Source organism: Gouania willdenowi, chromosome 19 (assembly GCF_900634775.1).
Source record: "Gouania willdenowi chromosome 19, fGouWil2.1, whole genome shotgun sequence".
In the NCBI taxonomy this organism is placed as follows: domain Eukaryota; kingdom Metazoa; phylum Chordata; class Actinopteri; order Blenniiformes; family Gobiesocidae; genus Gouania; species Gouania willdenowi.
The window spans coordinates 13,368,702-13,385,049 of NC_041062.1; the positions used below are offsets into that span (position 1 = coordinate 13,368,702).

A 16,348-nucleotide genomic window follows, 5' to 3' on the forward strand; every position below is an offset into this window, starting at 1 on the left:
TTTATTATCAAACGTTTTAAAGTATCTCAATGAAAATTAATCCAAATTACAGTAATTAGTTTTAGGTGGTTTTAAAGCTAGAGTTTGATGATTATGCGGTTAAGACACGGCACCATTCACTTCAACAAATGAAGCCTTGTGTTGTTGATGATTGCATAACAATCATACGATGCTTGAAGCGTTATTGTTAAAATAGATACAGGACTTGAAGCAACACGAGTGGGTATAATCATAATTAAGATCTCTGTGTTCTGTTGATCAAACTGTTGGTGTTACTTGCGTAAACACAAGAAGTGACATCAGTTCAAAAGCAGATGAAAAGGTTCAGTGGTGAGTGGTGCAGCTGCTGAAGTAATAATAGGAAGATACGAAAATAAAACAGTTTCAACTGGTTCCACTTTGACTTTTCTGACTCTGTGTCGGCGTGAATGTTTCAGATCAGGCTTTTATATCAAGTTAAAACGCCTTCGCCTCTACAATTCTAAACTGGCTTTATGTGGGAGGACGCTGTGGTTCATTGATCAAGAGGAGCTTCACTAACATGTGGATGGTGGAATAAATGTCTATCCATTCAGCTCGGTTTTTTAAAAAAAAAAAACCCATTTCATCCTGACACGATCCCAGAGAACAGAAAAAACGCAGCTGGTGCAGAGGCAAAGAAAGAGATTAACAGTAGGAGTCAATAAAATTAGGCATGAAAACCACAGTAAAGATCTTAAAAAGAATTGAGTTCCAATCGGTTTTTATCCATTCATTTATTAAATTATTCATCTTGGTCATTTTAGTCAGTTTGGGACTTTCCATAATCCTTTTTTTTTTTTTTTGGCTCTAGTGGCCTTTATGTGACAGTTGCTTGACAGGAAGGGGGTCAGAGAGAGCAGGGAATGACACGCAGGAAAGGGTCCCAGGCCGGGAATCGAACCTGGACCCGCTGCAGGTGAGGAACTATAGCCTCTGTACATGGGGCGGGCGCTCTACCCACTGAGCTAAACACCGCCCCTTCCATAATCCTTTTTATTCAATCTGTTAGTTTTTATGTATATATGATTACAGATACAGCTTCCCATAGTTTGAATTTCACGTTTTTATGTTTCTAAATTCAGGTTCAACTGTTTCTTATGGAATGGAAGGCCAGTCCCGCCAGTAATAAAAAAGTAAGAAAAGGAAAATTAAAATAATAATCAAAAAAATCTCAAGTCAATTATGAGATATTACATCATAATTGTGTAATAGTATCTCATAATTATGAGATCTAGTTATTATATCTAGATACTATCTAGTCTATCATAAATAGGAAATACTAAGTCATAATTATGAGATACTAAGTCATGATTATGACTAAGATACTAAGTCATAATTGTGAGATGCTATGTCATAATTCTGACTTAGTATTTCAAAATTATGAAATAGTATCTCATAATGATGAGATACTAAGTCATAATCATGATTCTTAATTATGAGATGCTAAGTCATGATTATGACTAAGATACTAAATCATAATTTTGAGATAACATCAATTATGAAATAGTATGTCATAATTCTGATACTATCTCAGAATTATGACTTAGTTTCTCATAATTCTGAGATACTAAGTCATAATTATGACTCATAATTTTGAAATGCTAAGTGATAATGACTTAGTATCTCATAATAATGAGATACTAGATGGTATCTAGATAGATAGTATCTCATAATAATGACTTAGTATCTCATAATAATGAGATACTAGATGGTATCTAGATAGATAGTATCTCGTAATTACGAGATACTATCACATATCCATGACTTGGTATCTCATAATTACGACTTGGATTTTTTTTAAGTCATATTATTTTAATTTTCCCAGGTTTTTTTTGTTTTGGTTTGTTTTTTTTACTGGCGGGAATGGACTTCCATACTTCCATATCCATACTACCATAGTTTCTGGTGTTTGAAAAATAACTTTTAAAAAACATTCACTCCATTGGACTACAGGTGTGTCTGTGGACAAGCATTTAAAAAAAAAAAAGAAAAGGAAAACCCTGGCCTCTAAACATATGCTAGTCCGTGGGGTGCCTGAGGTGCATGATCCACGTGGCCATATGTTGCCTGTGAGATGAGCTTTGTTTTGGTGGGTCAGGTTATCTAACTTGCTCCAGGCCTGACAGCTCATGATTTAAGACGATCTTAATGGTTAAAAAAAAATAATAACAGGCTGTTTTATTTATCTGCGTAACCCGCGGTTGGTTTGTCACAAGTCTGCTGTGAATCATGTGCTGCAGCAGCTCTATAAGAAAAGAACATACACACATCTATTGAGGAAACCATCAATTATTTGGAATATTCAACACTTGTCACTTCAACAGTTGTCTGTGTCCTGTGAGCTCCAACATTCCATTACTCAATCACTTAAAGGCCACAGGAGCAAAAACAGCATCATCTGGATGATTCTCAGTGGTCAATATTGATTGGTCATCATCAGATTCAACATTTCCTTGCATTTAACTAATTTCCTACTGCTAACCTTTAACTTTAATAAATATTCACTTGTCAAAACAAACAAACAATTGTCTGTGTTACACTTATTTTTCTTTAATTTCACTGAATTTGTGGGTCACAGGGTTCACATCTGCTTTGATCGCTTTGGGATATTTTAACAAAATTCAACAAATAATCTACGCATATTTTGATCCTGCACTAAAATATTTGAATTTCTGTTAGACTGTTTATGAAATTGTGAATTACATTTTTGAAAGAAATTGGACGATGACTCCCCAGACTGCTGTATTGGCATAATGCCTGACTTTTGCACAAACATATATATAACATCACATTGGTTTTAAGAATGCGTAGCTAAATTTTGCACTGCTCTGCTTCTCTGAAAACACATGACCCTTTATTAAGAACTACTGCAGTGCCCGTAGGAAGTATGTATTGCTATAGAAAAGTGGGAGGTTAAAGGTGCAGTCTGCAGCTCTTATAAAAGTGACTTTTTGTCATATTTGCTAAAGCTGTCACTATGTAAGGACAGCATTACATCAAACTAGTAGTTTGTGTGAAAAAAACAGACTCATTGAGTCCCCCCTGCTGCTCCTGCAGCCTTTGGCAGATTGCCAGAATGCACCGCGACCAAGCAAAATGAACCAATCAGAGCCAGGATTGTGTTTGATGGACTGTCTGACAGCTGTTGCTCACAGTCCCCACCCCTTTCCCAGGGCTGGAACGCTATCTTTTTTTTTTTTACAGTGCATGGTCTGGAGGAGTAGAAGATGGAATTAGCGACTTTTCTGCTTGAAAGGTAATTACTGCTGCTTGATTTACATTACGTTTGATTTGTAATTGTTGCATTAGAACTCTGTAGTGCATTTGTTGTTTGTGTGCGCGCAGCAGCCTCCATGTGGCTGCTGTAAGTGACACTGTGTTATTGCTGCTGCTGCTGCTGAGGTGTGTGCACATGGAGAGAGAAGCGCTGCAGTAATATGCTTTTAACAGAGCATGTTATATTACTGTGATGTTGCTGTCGGACTAACGTTAGCTTATTAGCTCCTCTGAGGGAGGGACTTTGGAAAGTTTGGAGGCACGGCAAGAGAGCAGCAGGAAGGGAGGGATCTGAGAGATGCGGACTGCAACACACTAAAACACTTTGAGACACTAATGTTTACATGGGAGCTTTAATTCCTATTTAATACAGAATAAAAGTTAAATCCACTTTAAACTCATCTTGTAAACACTCAATTCCTAATGTAAATTTAATTCTGAATTATGCACGCGTGACTCGCTCCAGTGGACAATTTTATGAAATAATTCATCAACGCTACTACTGCAGTCCAAACAAATCCAACTTTGCACACCTTTGAACCAAAAGGCAGCCATGTTGAAAGTCTCAGCACTGTCTGTCCCTGAACCGCAGAGATATTTGAGCCACACACACACACACACTATCTGAACCGCTAACTTGTATGCCCACACATGATAAACTATGTATTTTACACCCAGTAATTTTATTGGTGAATCTGATGCTATTTGAAAATTCGACATAGAAAAGAAATATTGTCAGCCAGTTTGAAGCTCATGGCCACATAATGAAGGACTGTCATCAATAACCTCAGGAAATAATCAGACTTGTAAGAAAGAATTGCATTTTATGATGTTTTACAGATTTGTGCAACGCGCAATTGAATTTCACCATTGAGTTTTGCAAAATTTGAAACTATTTTATGAAGTGTTTTATTTCGTCACCATATTTAAAATGTCTGGAAAATATAGTGTTGATGTAAAGTAAGTACGTGCAGTTGCAGGTGTGGAAGTAAAATATAGCAGAAAGGTGTTTTCATTCATGCGTAAAACGTAGAAATACATGAATGAGACAATGGTTTTTAAGTGCTTGGTGCGGTTTTTTTTCCTTTTCTTTTTCTCTTTAACAATGGGAACACTGTCAGCTGAGAAGTCTGATTGGTTCCCATCAGCGGTGATGTCACCACCTGCCCCTGTGTCCAGCTCTCAGTGCAGGAGCTCCAGGAGAAGCGCTGAGGATAGAGGAAGGGGAAGGATGTGAGAGCCGTGGCTCCTGTGATGACCCACAGCCGTCCCCGTCCCCAAAGCAGCAGCAGCAGCAGCCGGTCATGGGGGACAAAAGCGCGTCCCCGCAGTTGAACCTCCACAATGGCACCGGGAGCGCGTCCCCGGACGCCCCGTGGACGGTGTGGATGAGCCTGCTGCTGGCTCTGATCGTGCTGGTGATCGTCCTGGGGAACATCTTGGTGATCGTGGCCATCGCCAGGACGCAGAGGCTGCAGACCATCACCAACATGTTCATCGTGTCGCTGGCCAGCGCGGACCTGATCATGGGGCTGCTGGTGGTGCCGTTCAGCGCTGCGCTGGTGGTGCGCGGCTCGTGGATTTACGGATCGTTTTTCTGCGAGTTCTGGATCTCAGTGGACGTGCTCTGCGTCACGGCCAGCATCGACACCCTGTGCGTGATTGCCATTGACAGATACGTGGCCATCACTTCACCTTTCCGCTACCAGAGCTTGCTGACCAAAGCGCGCGCCAAAGCGGTGGTGTGCGCGGTGTGGGCCATCTCCGCGCTCGTCTCCTTCCTCCCCATCCTCATGCACTGGTCCCGGGACACCGTGGACACGTCCTGCTACGAGGACCCGGAGTGTTGCGACTTTGACACCAACGGGGAATACGCCATCATCTCCTCTGTCATCTCCTTCTACATCCCTTTGCTGGTCATGATCTTTGTTTACGCACGAGTGTACAGGGAAGCCAAACTACAGCTGATGAAGATCGATCAGTGTGAGGGAAGGTTCCACAACTCTTTAGCAGGTCTGAGCTCCAAGTGTAAGAAGAGGCCCTCCAAGATCCTGGCCCTCAGGGAGCAGAAGGCGCTGAAAACACTGGGGATCATCATGGGAACGTTCACTTTGTGCTGGCTGCCGTTCTTCATCGTCAACGTGTTGCGCGTGTTTAACGCACAGGTTGTGGACAATCATCTCTTCGTGTTCCTCAACTGGCTCGGGTACGCGAACTCGGCTTTTAACCCGTTCATCTACTGCCGGAGTCCGGACTTCAGGAAGGCGTTTAAGAGGCTGCTGTGCTGTCCGAGGCAGGCCGACCGCAGGTTGCACATCAGCTCCTGCGACCTGACGCGCTACCCCGAGGGGTTCGCGTCCTCCCTGGAGCCCGGAACTCTGGGGATGTGGAGCGAGTGCGCAGGCTTGGACAACAGTGACAACTGCAGCCTGGCGGGGACAGCGAAGCTCTCGTACTCTGAATCACAGCTATGATGGCGAAGAAGTGCCACGGAGTCAGAAAACCAAGCAACTCCATGTTCACGGGTCTCTTTATTTTAATATTTTTAACTGAAAAAGATAAAAATTACACGTTTCCTATGACATTTGCCCTTTCCAGCAGGACGACGTCACAATGTCGTGGTTTAATTACATATTTGTACACCTGTGTTTAATTGGCCTCATGCACACGAGGCTAATTAAACACAGGTGTTTATAATTAAACCACTCGGACTTTTACGTTGGACGTTTTCTAAGCTTTTTTACTCTGCTTCTGTGAATTTACGCGTAGGAAATGCGCAATTTTCTGATATTTAATATTCTTATTGAGTTTAATAAACAGTTTACTTCTAGTTTTGTTGAGATTAATTGATAAGTGATGATCCTTTAAGCGTAAAATGACTTCGAAAGCGCGACAAACGTGTGCGTAAAAGCGTGCACCGGACACGAAAACAGTTGCTATGTAGATTTTGTATAGTTTAGCTACTTCTCATAGTGTTATCTTCATAAATAAAATTTAAAAAAAAAAAACAACAATAACAAAAAGTATTATAGACAGTCACTGCTGTTCAGTGTTGTATTGTTTCAAAATTAAAAAAAAGTTTTTTCGACCAGAACTTTCAGTTATAAACAATTATCAAACATGCAACGTGTATTTTTAGGTCGAAACTTGACTTTAATCGAGACAGAAATACGTAAAATTAGAAATATTCCTCCAAATTGGTCTTTAGAAAATGAATTCATTTTGGTGATGATGAAATATCTGCCGGATCTTACATTATCATTTTTAATTTCAGACTATTGCACTATTTGACCTTTAACCACTCCCCTGTTCTCTGTAGAAAAGCTGTAGTGTACTGTACTCACAATGTTTTTATACCTCACAGCCACGGGCGAGTGCAATTTGTATTTATATTGAACTTTTCTGCTAAAAGATGAAATAAATAAATGAGCGTGTATTTATTTAGCAGCCTGAGAGTAATCCTGGGGCAGTTTGCCTTGCCTTGTCACTGTGTGTGAGATTTCGTGGTGTGCAATGCAGAACAGACGGATTGAAGTCTGTTTTTTGTCTTTTGGCTTGTGAGATTATGTGTCCAGATTTCAAAATAAAAGGAAGTTTGGCTTGTGGAGTATTTGTGCTTTATTTTTTAATTGCTTCAGGGAGACGCAAACCCACTAAACCAACAGATTAATACGCTTTTGGGTTTTCGACAATAATTCACTTTTCATTGTTGTTAAATCAGAATTTGAACATTGCCAACCTATAGGTCTCATTCACTCTAAATGTGTGCAATGGTATCCGGCACCAAGACATGTAGCACCTGCCTGTATGGTTTATATAATTCGTGAAGTGAGGTCTCGGGGGATATATGGAGCGAGACGTTTGATCGGCTGCAGACGATGTTAGCTTTTGTTTCATGGCCTTTTTGAATTAAAAGCGGTTTTTATTTCACTAAAGGTCTAAGATTTGTCTCTGATGACATCACTGTGGCCTCGGCAGGGTTTTTATTTTTGATTTTCACCCTATTAACTTCCGTCAAAACCTTCTCCGACTTCGTGCTAATGCATTTTTGTACATTTTCATTCCATCCTCTCATCCACCGTGATAGTAACGTCTCTTCAGTCCCCCCCGCGCTGTATCTTTTATCTAAACTGTGTTCTTAGAGGCTGTGTTTCAGTAAACAGTGACAGCCTGTGTTGTGAAGCATCTCTTAATAAGAGACATTTGCAGCTCCTTCTGGGGAATATTAATTATCCCCAAAGCTGGGCGCTTTTAAAATGCATTAGCATGATGTGTTTCGCAAATGATGTTCCCTCGAGGGGCTGAGCTGCTCATTTCAATAGAGCGGAGGAAAAAGTGAGCAGCACTCGGCTGCTTTGGATGATTAAAGCTGTTCAGAAATGATTGGCGGAACTGATGGGTGCGTCCAGTTTTTTTGGGGATGAAAACTCAAACTGAAATAACAACAATGAGATCAAACGCAGAATCTCGTCGAGCTAGGATCACTGGTGGCCTGCGCGGCAAAGAGCTTCTTCATTATTAAGCTTATAGTGACGTTTGATTTGCAGGAGGTTTGCGATTCAGGCAGATTAGCTTAGCCTTAGACACAGATGGCAAATACGTACATATATGTGGCCTAAAGAATGATTATATGTATATATATATATATACAGGTATATATTCAGAGCCATAGAGAAAGAGAGTTGCGTCAACTCCGTTCACTCCAGTCGTTCAGTTTTTTCACAGCAATGGCGGCTCATGCAGACTCGCATTCGTACCCCGGAAGTAAGCAGTTCACTGATGATGATGAAACCTATTGAAGCCACAGCAGAGAGAGAGAGTTTGTGATGCATTTTTGAACGGCAAGACGTTTAAATAATAATTCTGACCATGACTAATGAGAACTTTCTGATGACAGTTTGTGCCCCTTGTTCTGCAGTAGAATGATTTGCATATTTTTGTGGGTTTCCACCTTGATTTCAACTAAATCCATTTGTATACAAGGAGTCATTGCCTGAATAAAAACTGAAATAATGATTTAGTGCCGCTAAGTTATGAGGACTTGTGTGCACTGCCTCTTGGTTTTAATATTGAGGTTAAAGTGTCTGTAATTTCCAAGTCTGTGGCTATAGTAGAAAAGTTGTGGAAGGCGCGTTTGATTATTAAAAAAAAAAAAAAAAAGATAATTTCGGACTAAATATCCCATAGACGCATATTAATGTTAAGAGTGTGGCTTCAACATTATTACTTCAAGTTTGTTTCCATTAAATATGTGTTTCTTTTAATATTCAACAGGTTGATTTATTTCCTAAAAATTGTAAACTCTTCTTTCAACTGTTTTTCCATATGAGGGTAATTAAACAGAGGTGAGTTTAGTCAGCCATTAAATTTCCCCAGTCCGTTGAAAGTAAAGTATCCATAAATGATTCAACGCTGATGTTTCCCAGACTAATAAAGGAGGAAGTCTTCCATGACCTCCATGATCAAAGCCTCCACACGCCGCCGAAAACGACACGTCGCCGAAAACGATCTCTGCCAACATCCGCTCACTGCCATCTGCACATTATTAAAAACTAATATGAAAACTGAGAAGTCTCACTCTTTAACTCAACACCTTAACCTGTGAGATACAAATATGTAAAGCTTTTTAGGTAACACGAGCTTAAAAAAATGGCTTCAAGAAATTAGGAAAAATTGCTGTTTGTGATGTGGAAGGATTGTACGTTGAATCTGAGAAAATGAGAAAATGCAACAGCAGGAGATAATTACCACTGACTACTAATAACCACACCTTATCAGACTACAAGTGAGTCTTTTATTCAACTTTAATATTTACTTACAAAACACTTTAATAACTTAGTTTTATCCATATTGTGTGTTTCTAAAATGCTACATCATTATCTTTTCTTGGTGTTCCATCTAAAATGTATGGAAGCCCGTTTCCGCCACTAAAAAAAATAAAAAATCACCAAGGAAAGTCATAATTTTGGGAAACAAAGTCACAATTATGAGATAGAAAGTCAATTATGAGATAGAAAGTCATAATTATGAGATAGCAAGTCATAATTATGAGATAGCAAGTCATAATTATGAGTTAGAAAGTCATAATTATGAGATAGAAAGTCATAATTATGAGAAACAAAGTCATAATTATGAGATAGAAAGTCATAATTATGAGATAGAAAGTCATAATTATGAGATAGAAAGTCATAATTATGAGAAAGAAAGTCATAATTATTAGATAGAATGTCATAATTATGAGAAATAAAGTCAAAATTATGAGATAGAAAGTCATAATTATGAGAAAGTCATAATTATGAGAAATAAAGTCAAAATTATGAGATAGAAAGTCATAATTATGAGAAAGAAAGTCATAGCCGTCCGCGACCCACCCAGTACTGGTCCGCGACCCACCCAGTACTGGTCCGCGACCCAATTTTGGGTCCCGACCCACCAATTGAGAATCACTGCACTAGATGACGCAAGCGGGATTCTTACCTCAGACAACTGACATTATGACGTGCTCTACTGTACCTGTGGAAGGTGGGTGATCAGCTAAGGCAAAAATACCCTAAACTCGATTAAATATTGACGGATTTACAAACTGTTTGTCTTATTACAAACCTTATTATACGTAGATATGACATAGGATGCTTGTACATGTTGAAATCGCTGCTTACTGGTTGAAAATTGAGCAAGTTAAGGTTATCTAAACAGTACATGCACCATTGACATCGATGTCATGGGCGGGGCCAGCTGTCTGAGGTAAGGCAAGGCAAATGTATTTGTATAGCGCATTTTATACACAAGGCAACTTAATGTGCTTTACATGATCAAAAAGTGCAACAGAATACATTCAACAGCTTAAAGTCTATAAAAACATTAAAGTCGGCAAAAAAAACCAAAAAAAAAAAAGAAGATGGCCGCCACGTTGCTACGTACGTCTCTCCCCATTGTCTAACAGCGTGGGTAAGTCGTCTAGTGTTTATATATATATATATATATATATATATATATATATATATATATATATATATATATATATATATATATATGGTGGTTTGCTTCCAGGCTAAGCCCCGCCCAACAAAATACGTCACAATGTTTTAATTCTTTTATTTTTGAAAACAACAACCCAATGAAAATAGTTACCGAAAAATAATAAATGTAAAATCAAAAATAATGAAAAACGATCTGAAACCAAATCAAAATGACATTCATTGTTTTAAAGCATTTTATAGGCTTTGCAACAGAGCGGAGGTAAATGAATGTGGACTTGCTTTTTCATGTAAACAAATGGCACCAACTACTTTTGATATAAGAGTTCTGCAAGATATGATAATATGAGAAGAATACACTTTCTCCATGTGTGAGCGAGGGATGGATTTCTTGGTTCATTATTGTAGGAGATGCAGGAGATTAGATCAGCTTAAGATCAAGAGTCATGGTGTCAGATAAACACTTATGTGCTTTTATAAGTAGAAAATCTCAAGCTGTCGTAAATGTCCCAAAAACAGGTGCTACACTTCATGCTGGCTATCAAAACCTGATCTATATAAAGAAATAGCCAAATGAATACATGTATTAAAAAAAATGTTTGATTCAAAGAGATTAGTATTAAAATATATATATATATGTGTGTGTGATTGGCTTGCTTATTAGTTTGAGTAGAAATGTATCTCTGGTGAGAAACCATAAAAACACACTGATGAATACTGAATGGTTAGTTCTAATCTCAAATCCACAAAGAAAAGCCCCACAGAACACAATCCCTGCCCTGATTCTCTAAGTCGCTCGTCAGGGTGCGTTTCTCAACAGTCCTGACCTTTTAGTAAATCCTACACAAGTACCACTGTGCTGCATCTGATGGTCCACGGGCTGCTTTTGGGGATTTAACGCAGAGGATGTACCAACTGAGATCATTTATAAAAAAAAAAAAAAAAAAAAAAAAAAAAAAAAAAAAACATTTTGTCATATTTTACTTACCTTGACGCAGAAAAAAAGATCATAGCCATCAAAGCGAAGTGCAAAGTCACACAATTGGATGATCACTGACTATAATCAGAGGTGAAAATGGATATGAGCATGTTAAAAACAAAATATTATAAATACAAAACCATAAAATCCACTAGGAATGGATAGAGGTGCCCAATAATAAATAAGCTGGGCTGGGATTTATTTTACAAAGTTAGTAATACAGAGCAGATGTCCTGACAGTTGAATTGCATCCATAATTTATGTATAATTTCTGGTCAATATTCTGCAATGGCATCTGTGCCAAAAAAGAGAAATCATTGTCTTTTAATTGCTTGCCAACTAATTTAATGGTATTATCCTCTCCCAGTTAGACTACATCATAACCACCAGTAAATCACTACAACAATGCACATCTTATATCTCACTGATCATTTTAACTAAAAAAATGAACCAAAGCTGATTAAAGAAACATTAGATTTTTTTTTTTTTTTTTTGGTTTTCAAAATAAAAATAAACAAACAATATTTTCGCAATTAAATCATTAAGATGTTAAAAAATATACTGTATATATATATAATGCCAGGCTATATTATTTTATCACACCAACTTAATGACATTCAACACATCAACAAAATCTTTATCACTGTATCTCAGACAGATGTCTGATCTCAAGTGGACTGAACCACAAAAATCCAGATGTTAAAAGATGTAAAAAGCTATTTCTACATTATTATTTGCACGTCCCCCTGTAATAATTCCTCCAGTGGCAGTTGTGACAGATTTGAATGTAATTTGCAGGAATTTCTTGGGATCATCTGTGAGAAATTGTAGGTTTTTAAAGAAAAAAAAAAAAAAAAAAAAAAAAAAGAGTTATTACGAAAAAAGAGAAAAAAAAACAATAAAAAAAACTACAAATGACCACATATATCCAGGAGTTTGATTGCATTTGTAAATTTAGAGTGACTGACATATATACAGTCCAACTGCCTTATGTTTGACACACTTGTGAGTCGTTGCATTGATGAGATCATGTGTTCAGATATAGACATAAAATAGGTCAAGTCACTGCGCCAAAAAAACAGATTATTCCTAATGTTTTTAAGCAATTCTTCCATGTCAGTAGAGGGCGGATGGTCTCACTTTAGGCCTGTGACGTGGCATATTCATAATTAATATTAATTCTAATCTGGAGCATCAGTGCCCTGGTTACAGTTTCACATCAGCCAGCACGAAAACATACAATATTACATTTTCACAACACTTTCTTTGTGCTGGAGGACATTGTCCAATCCATGTACTTTGTCATGGCTCATTAAATGTTAAAAAGGGAAGCTCTCTCATACTATTAATAGATACATCTGAAGAGGATGTGAATAGGCTTGTGGGTAAAAATAACAATAAACATCTGGATGAGACAAAGTTCGGTTTTCTGATGCTTTTTTCCCCCCTTTAGAGTTTTGAGGTATGACTTTTTCTTCGATGACAGACCAGATTAATGCACGACCACTACCACCTAAAATAACTCATTTCATGCCCAGTGACAGAAAGCTAAAATCTAAATGACAAAATGTTGACTGTGATTGATGAATTTCATTTCACTCCAAGATTCTTTTGAATGGTTTTTGATCTTGACGCCTCTGGTTTGACTGGAAGATTGTTTAAAAAAAAAAAAAAAAACGGTGGATAAGGAAAGGACAAGCTTCTTATCTTCACCCCTGGAGATGTGCTGTCCTGCTGGTGCTGCGGCTAAAGGACACTGACATGCTTTATGAAGTGAAGGTTCAATGGTGGTCATCTTAGCTGATGGGTGGATCCACTATCTGAGAGCTAAAAATAGCTTCTCAGGAGACATTTTCTTGAGCGTGATATCTGAACCGGCTGTGCCTGCAGAGAAAATAGAACGTTTCACTTATATGTGACAAGTATGCCTGCAGGAGCGAGTGTCTTATTTCACTGCTAAATGATGCATTATTGGAACGACACGTGCAGTCAGGCGGTGTGTGTCGGCAGAAAGGACGTGTATGGAATTTATATTGATGTAAGGATTGGAACAAGGATGCTTAGTTCCACAATGTGGCAGAAATAATGTTATTTTACTGCTCACTGATAACATTGCTAAACGTTTTAGCTCTCAATAGCCTTTAATGTCCTCCAACATAGTGACTTTCTGGAAAACCCAGTTAATGCAACTGGACAAACCCAATGCTGCAGGCCATGATCCCAAACAATTTAAAAACTCTATCCAAACACTCTGCCAAAATGATGTGTTTCCAAGGATTGAAAGTCATGCCAAAACATGGCGGGATGTGTATTTTGTTGACCTGGCAAGAATCAGATTGATGTGTAGCCCCTCCCTCTAACTCGAGTTCTTTACATCGATCTGGGTGTCGTTGAGTGACTTTCGTCGTTTTTGCAACACAAGTATGCGAGTTAAAGGTGCAGTCCGCGACCCTCAGATCCCTCTCTCCCCCCTCCCTCCCCGCTGCTCTCTTGCCCCGCCTCCAAAGTCCCTCCCTCAAAGGAGCTAACAAGCTAACGTTAGCCCGACAGCAACATCACAGTAATACAACATGCCCTGGTAAAAGCATATTAGTGCACCGCTTCTCTCTCTCAATGTGCACACACCTCAGCAGAAGCAGCAAGAACAGTGTCACTCACAGCAGCCCAAATGGAGGCTGCTGAGCGCACACATGAACAAACACATGCACCACAGAGTTCTAGTGTAACAATTACAATTCAAACATAATGTAAATCAAGCAGCAGTAATTACCTTTCTAGCAGAAAAGTCGCCAATTCCATCTTCCATTCCTCCAGACCATACACTATAAAAAAGACGGTGCTCCAGCCCAGGGAAAGGGGCGGACCCTGTGATCAACAGCTGTCAGACAGTCCATCAAACACAATCCTGGCTCTGATTGGTTCTTTTTGCTCGGTTGAGCCTGTTTTTTTTCACACAAACTACTAGTTTCATGTAAAGCTGTCCTTACATATTGACATCTTTAGCAAATATGACAAAAACTCACTTTTATAAGAGTTGCAGACTGCACCTTTAAGGGCACGTTAGCCATCCTCCTTAGTCATCATCTTTCTATTTTGATTCAGAGCGATGCTAATAGAGGTAGCCCAGCTAGTTCCTCTCCTCGCAACTGCGCATGCGCCAGTTTTGCTTCGGCGCTTCTGTCTTCGTCACACCCGGATATCCCACCCTACACCACAACACTGCCTCATGATTGGTTCGAACCGTTTGGCTTTGGATTCGAAAGGCAAAGGCGGGAACAGTACAAGATGAATTCTGGTGTTTGTGAACACCAGGAGAATCCATCTTGCAGGCAACGTTAGCATTTTGTGGCTGAAAACGACAAAATGCAATGTCAATTAATGGGGAACACCATAAACAAACCAGAACCAAAATGGCGTCAAGGAAATCACATGAGAAATCAATAAGAATCAAGTAAAAACACTTTTTAAATATCAGAAATGTAACTTCAAACATCGCAATCTAACCGGGCATAGTAAATTTAGCGTGACGACGTGAGATGGTTTGTATAACTTGTAGCAGAACCACAAAAAAGGATGATGTTCCTTTAAAATGCACTTTTACTTTTATGTGCACTTTTATTACTGTTGTCATAACATTTGAACCTTTTATTTATGTATGTATGAGTACGTGTGTGGAATGTATGGCACGCCACACGCTGTATGCTACTGGGGACTTGGACTAAAATATCTATCTATCTAAATATCTTTGCTCTCTTTCTTGCTGCATCTGTAATGAAACTTTTACACTTCTGCGCCATATTTTCATTCTTCTAAGCTACAGGAGTCCCAATCCCACAATGCAACGCGCACAACTTTTCCGAAGTTCAAGTCACATCAACATTTGTCAACAAACCCAATGTTTGTGATGGAGTCAAAGGCAAACTTTCACCCTGAGACATTTGTTCAGTGAGCAAATTGTCTCATTTTGTGGAAAAAATACCTTTGTACAGTATATGTATGTTTTTACGATTTCACCGCCTCCATCCATTTGTCTATACATTGGTGCCATCATAGCATTGCAGGAGTCTGACGCTTTCCCCAGCAGCCTACAGAGGAAAACAGGCAAGATTCCCAGTCCACCTCAGGGTGATGTCTCTCCCACACACACACACACCCAAAAAGCAGCTAAATCCTTCCAAAGTGCTGGGGAGAAAAATGAGCTTTTTACAAGTTATCTGTCACCAACATGTTAACATTCACTACGCTCCATTTCTATTTTTTTTCCTCTACAAAAATTTGTGGATTTGAGTGACTCAAATCCTCCCAGGCCGTTTTTATGCAAAAACTGAAGTATTTTTGTGCATTTTAAAAATGTATTTATTGATCACGTTGAGTGTGAAATCATTTTAATGCTTTCTAACCTGTTACTTTAATGCACGTGTCTAAATGAAGGCCCAAAGTCCAAATCTGGTCCTTCAGGGCATCCAACTTGGCTAAATGGAAGGATAAAATGACAGAGAAAACAGGAATAATTGTGTAAATGACCAAATAATTCAGTTGTAGGTATCATAGCACCTCCAAAATACACAAATTAAAGTAAATTCCACATTATTTGCAGCTTATATCATATATTGGAACATGGCATTTATTTTTAATCAACTTTTGGAAATAATTCTCAATTTTTCCAACATCTTGAAACTACTCCACAGAATTCTCCAGAATTAAATAAACATTGGTCACAAAATCAATGAAATTTAAGTTTATGGTCACTTATAGCTTGTATAATGGTGGACATTATGTATCATTGTTATGTGGAAGTGCATACTAGATCACTAAAATGCTGATATTGCTTTTTTCCTGCATATAATCTGCAGCCCACTTGAGATCAAACAGCAACACGTTCAACCCGAGTGAAAATGACTGACACCACTGAGAACCGACCAGATCTGGGTTTTTTTTAATTTTTTTTTTTTACACCATTCACAAACTGTTGAACCCATTGTGGACTCAGTGGGTTTGAATGACCTGATTACAGAAGCAGCAGACAGCTACGCTAACGGCATCATCATTATCATCATCCAGGTTTGTTTACTTATTTTATGAAAGTTTATTTAAC

The 16,348-nt window shown here is 38.7% G+C and overlaps 1 protein-coding gene across 1 annotated transcript; it reads left to right on the forward strand.

Moving 5' to 3' along the window:
• The first annotated feature begins 4,511 nt into the window (after positions 1 to 4,511).
• Positions 4,512 to 6,859, forward strand: adrb1 (adrenoceptor beta 1). Its single transcript, XM_028475835.1, has one exon. The coding sequence runs from the start codon at positions 4,602 to 4,604 to the stop codon at positions 5,769 to 5,771; it is 1,170 nt and encodes a 389-aa protein (XP_028331636.1). The 5' UTR covers positions 4,512 to 4,601; the 3' UTR covers positions 5,772 to 6,859.
• Positions 6,860 to 16,348: the final 9,489 nt, after the last annotated feature.

Bases quoted from the DNA above. Each gene is read 5' to 3' on its own strand.
- adrb1 (XM_028475835.1), top strand. From the start codon at position 4,602: ATGGGGGACAAAAGCGCGTCCCCGCAGTTGAACCTCCACAATGGCACC.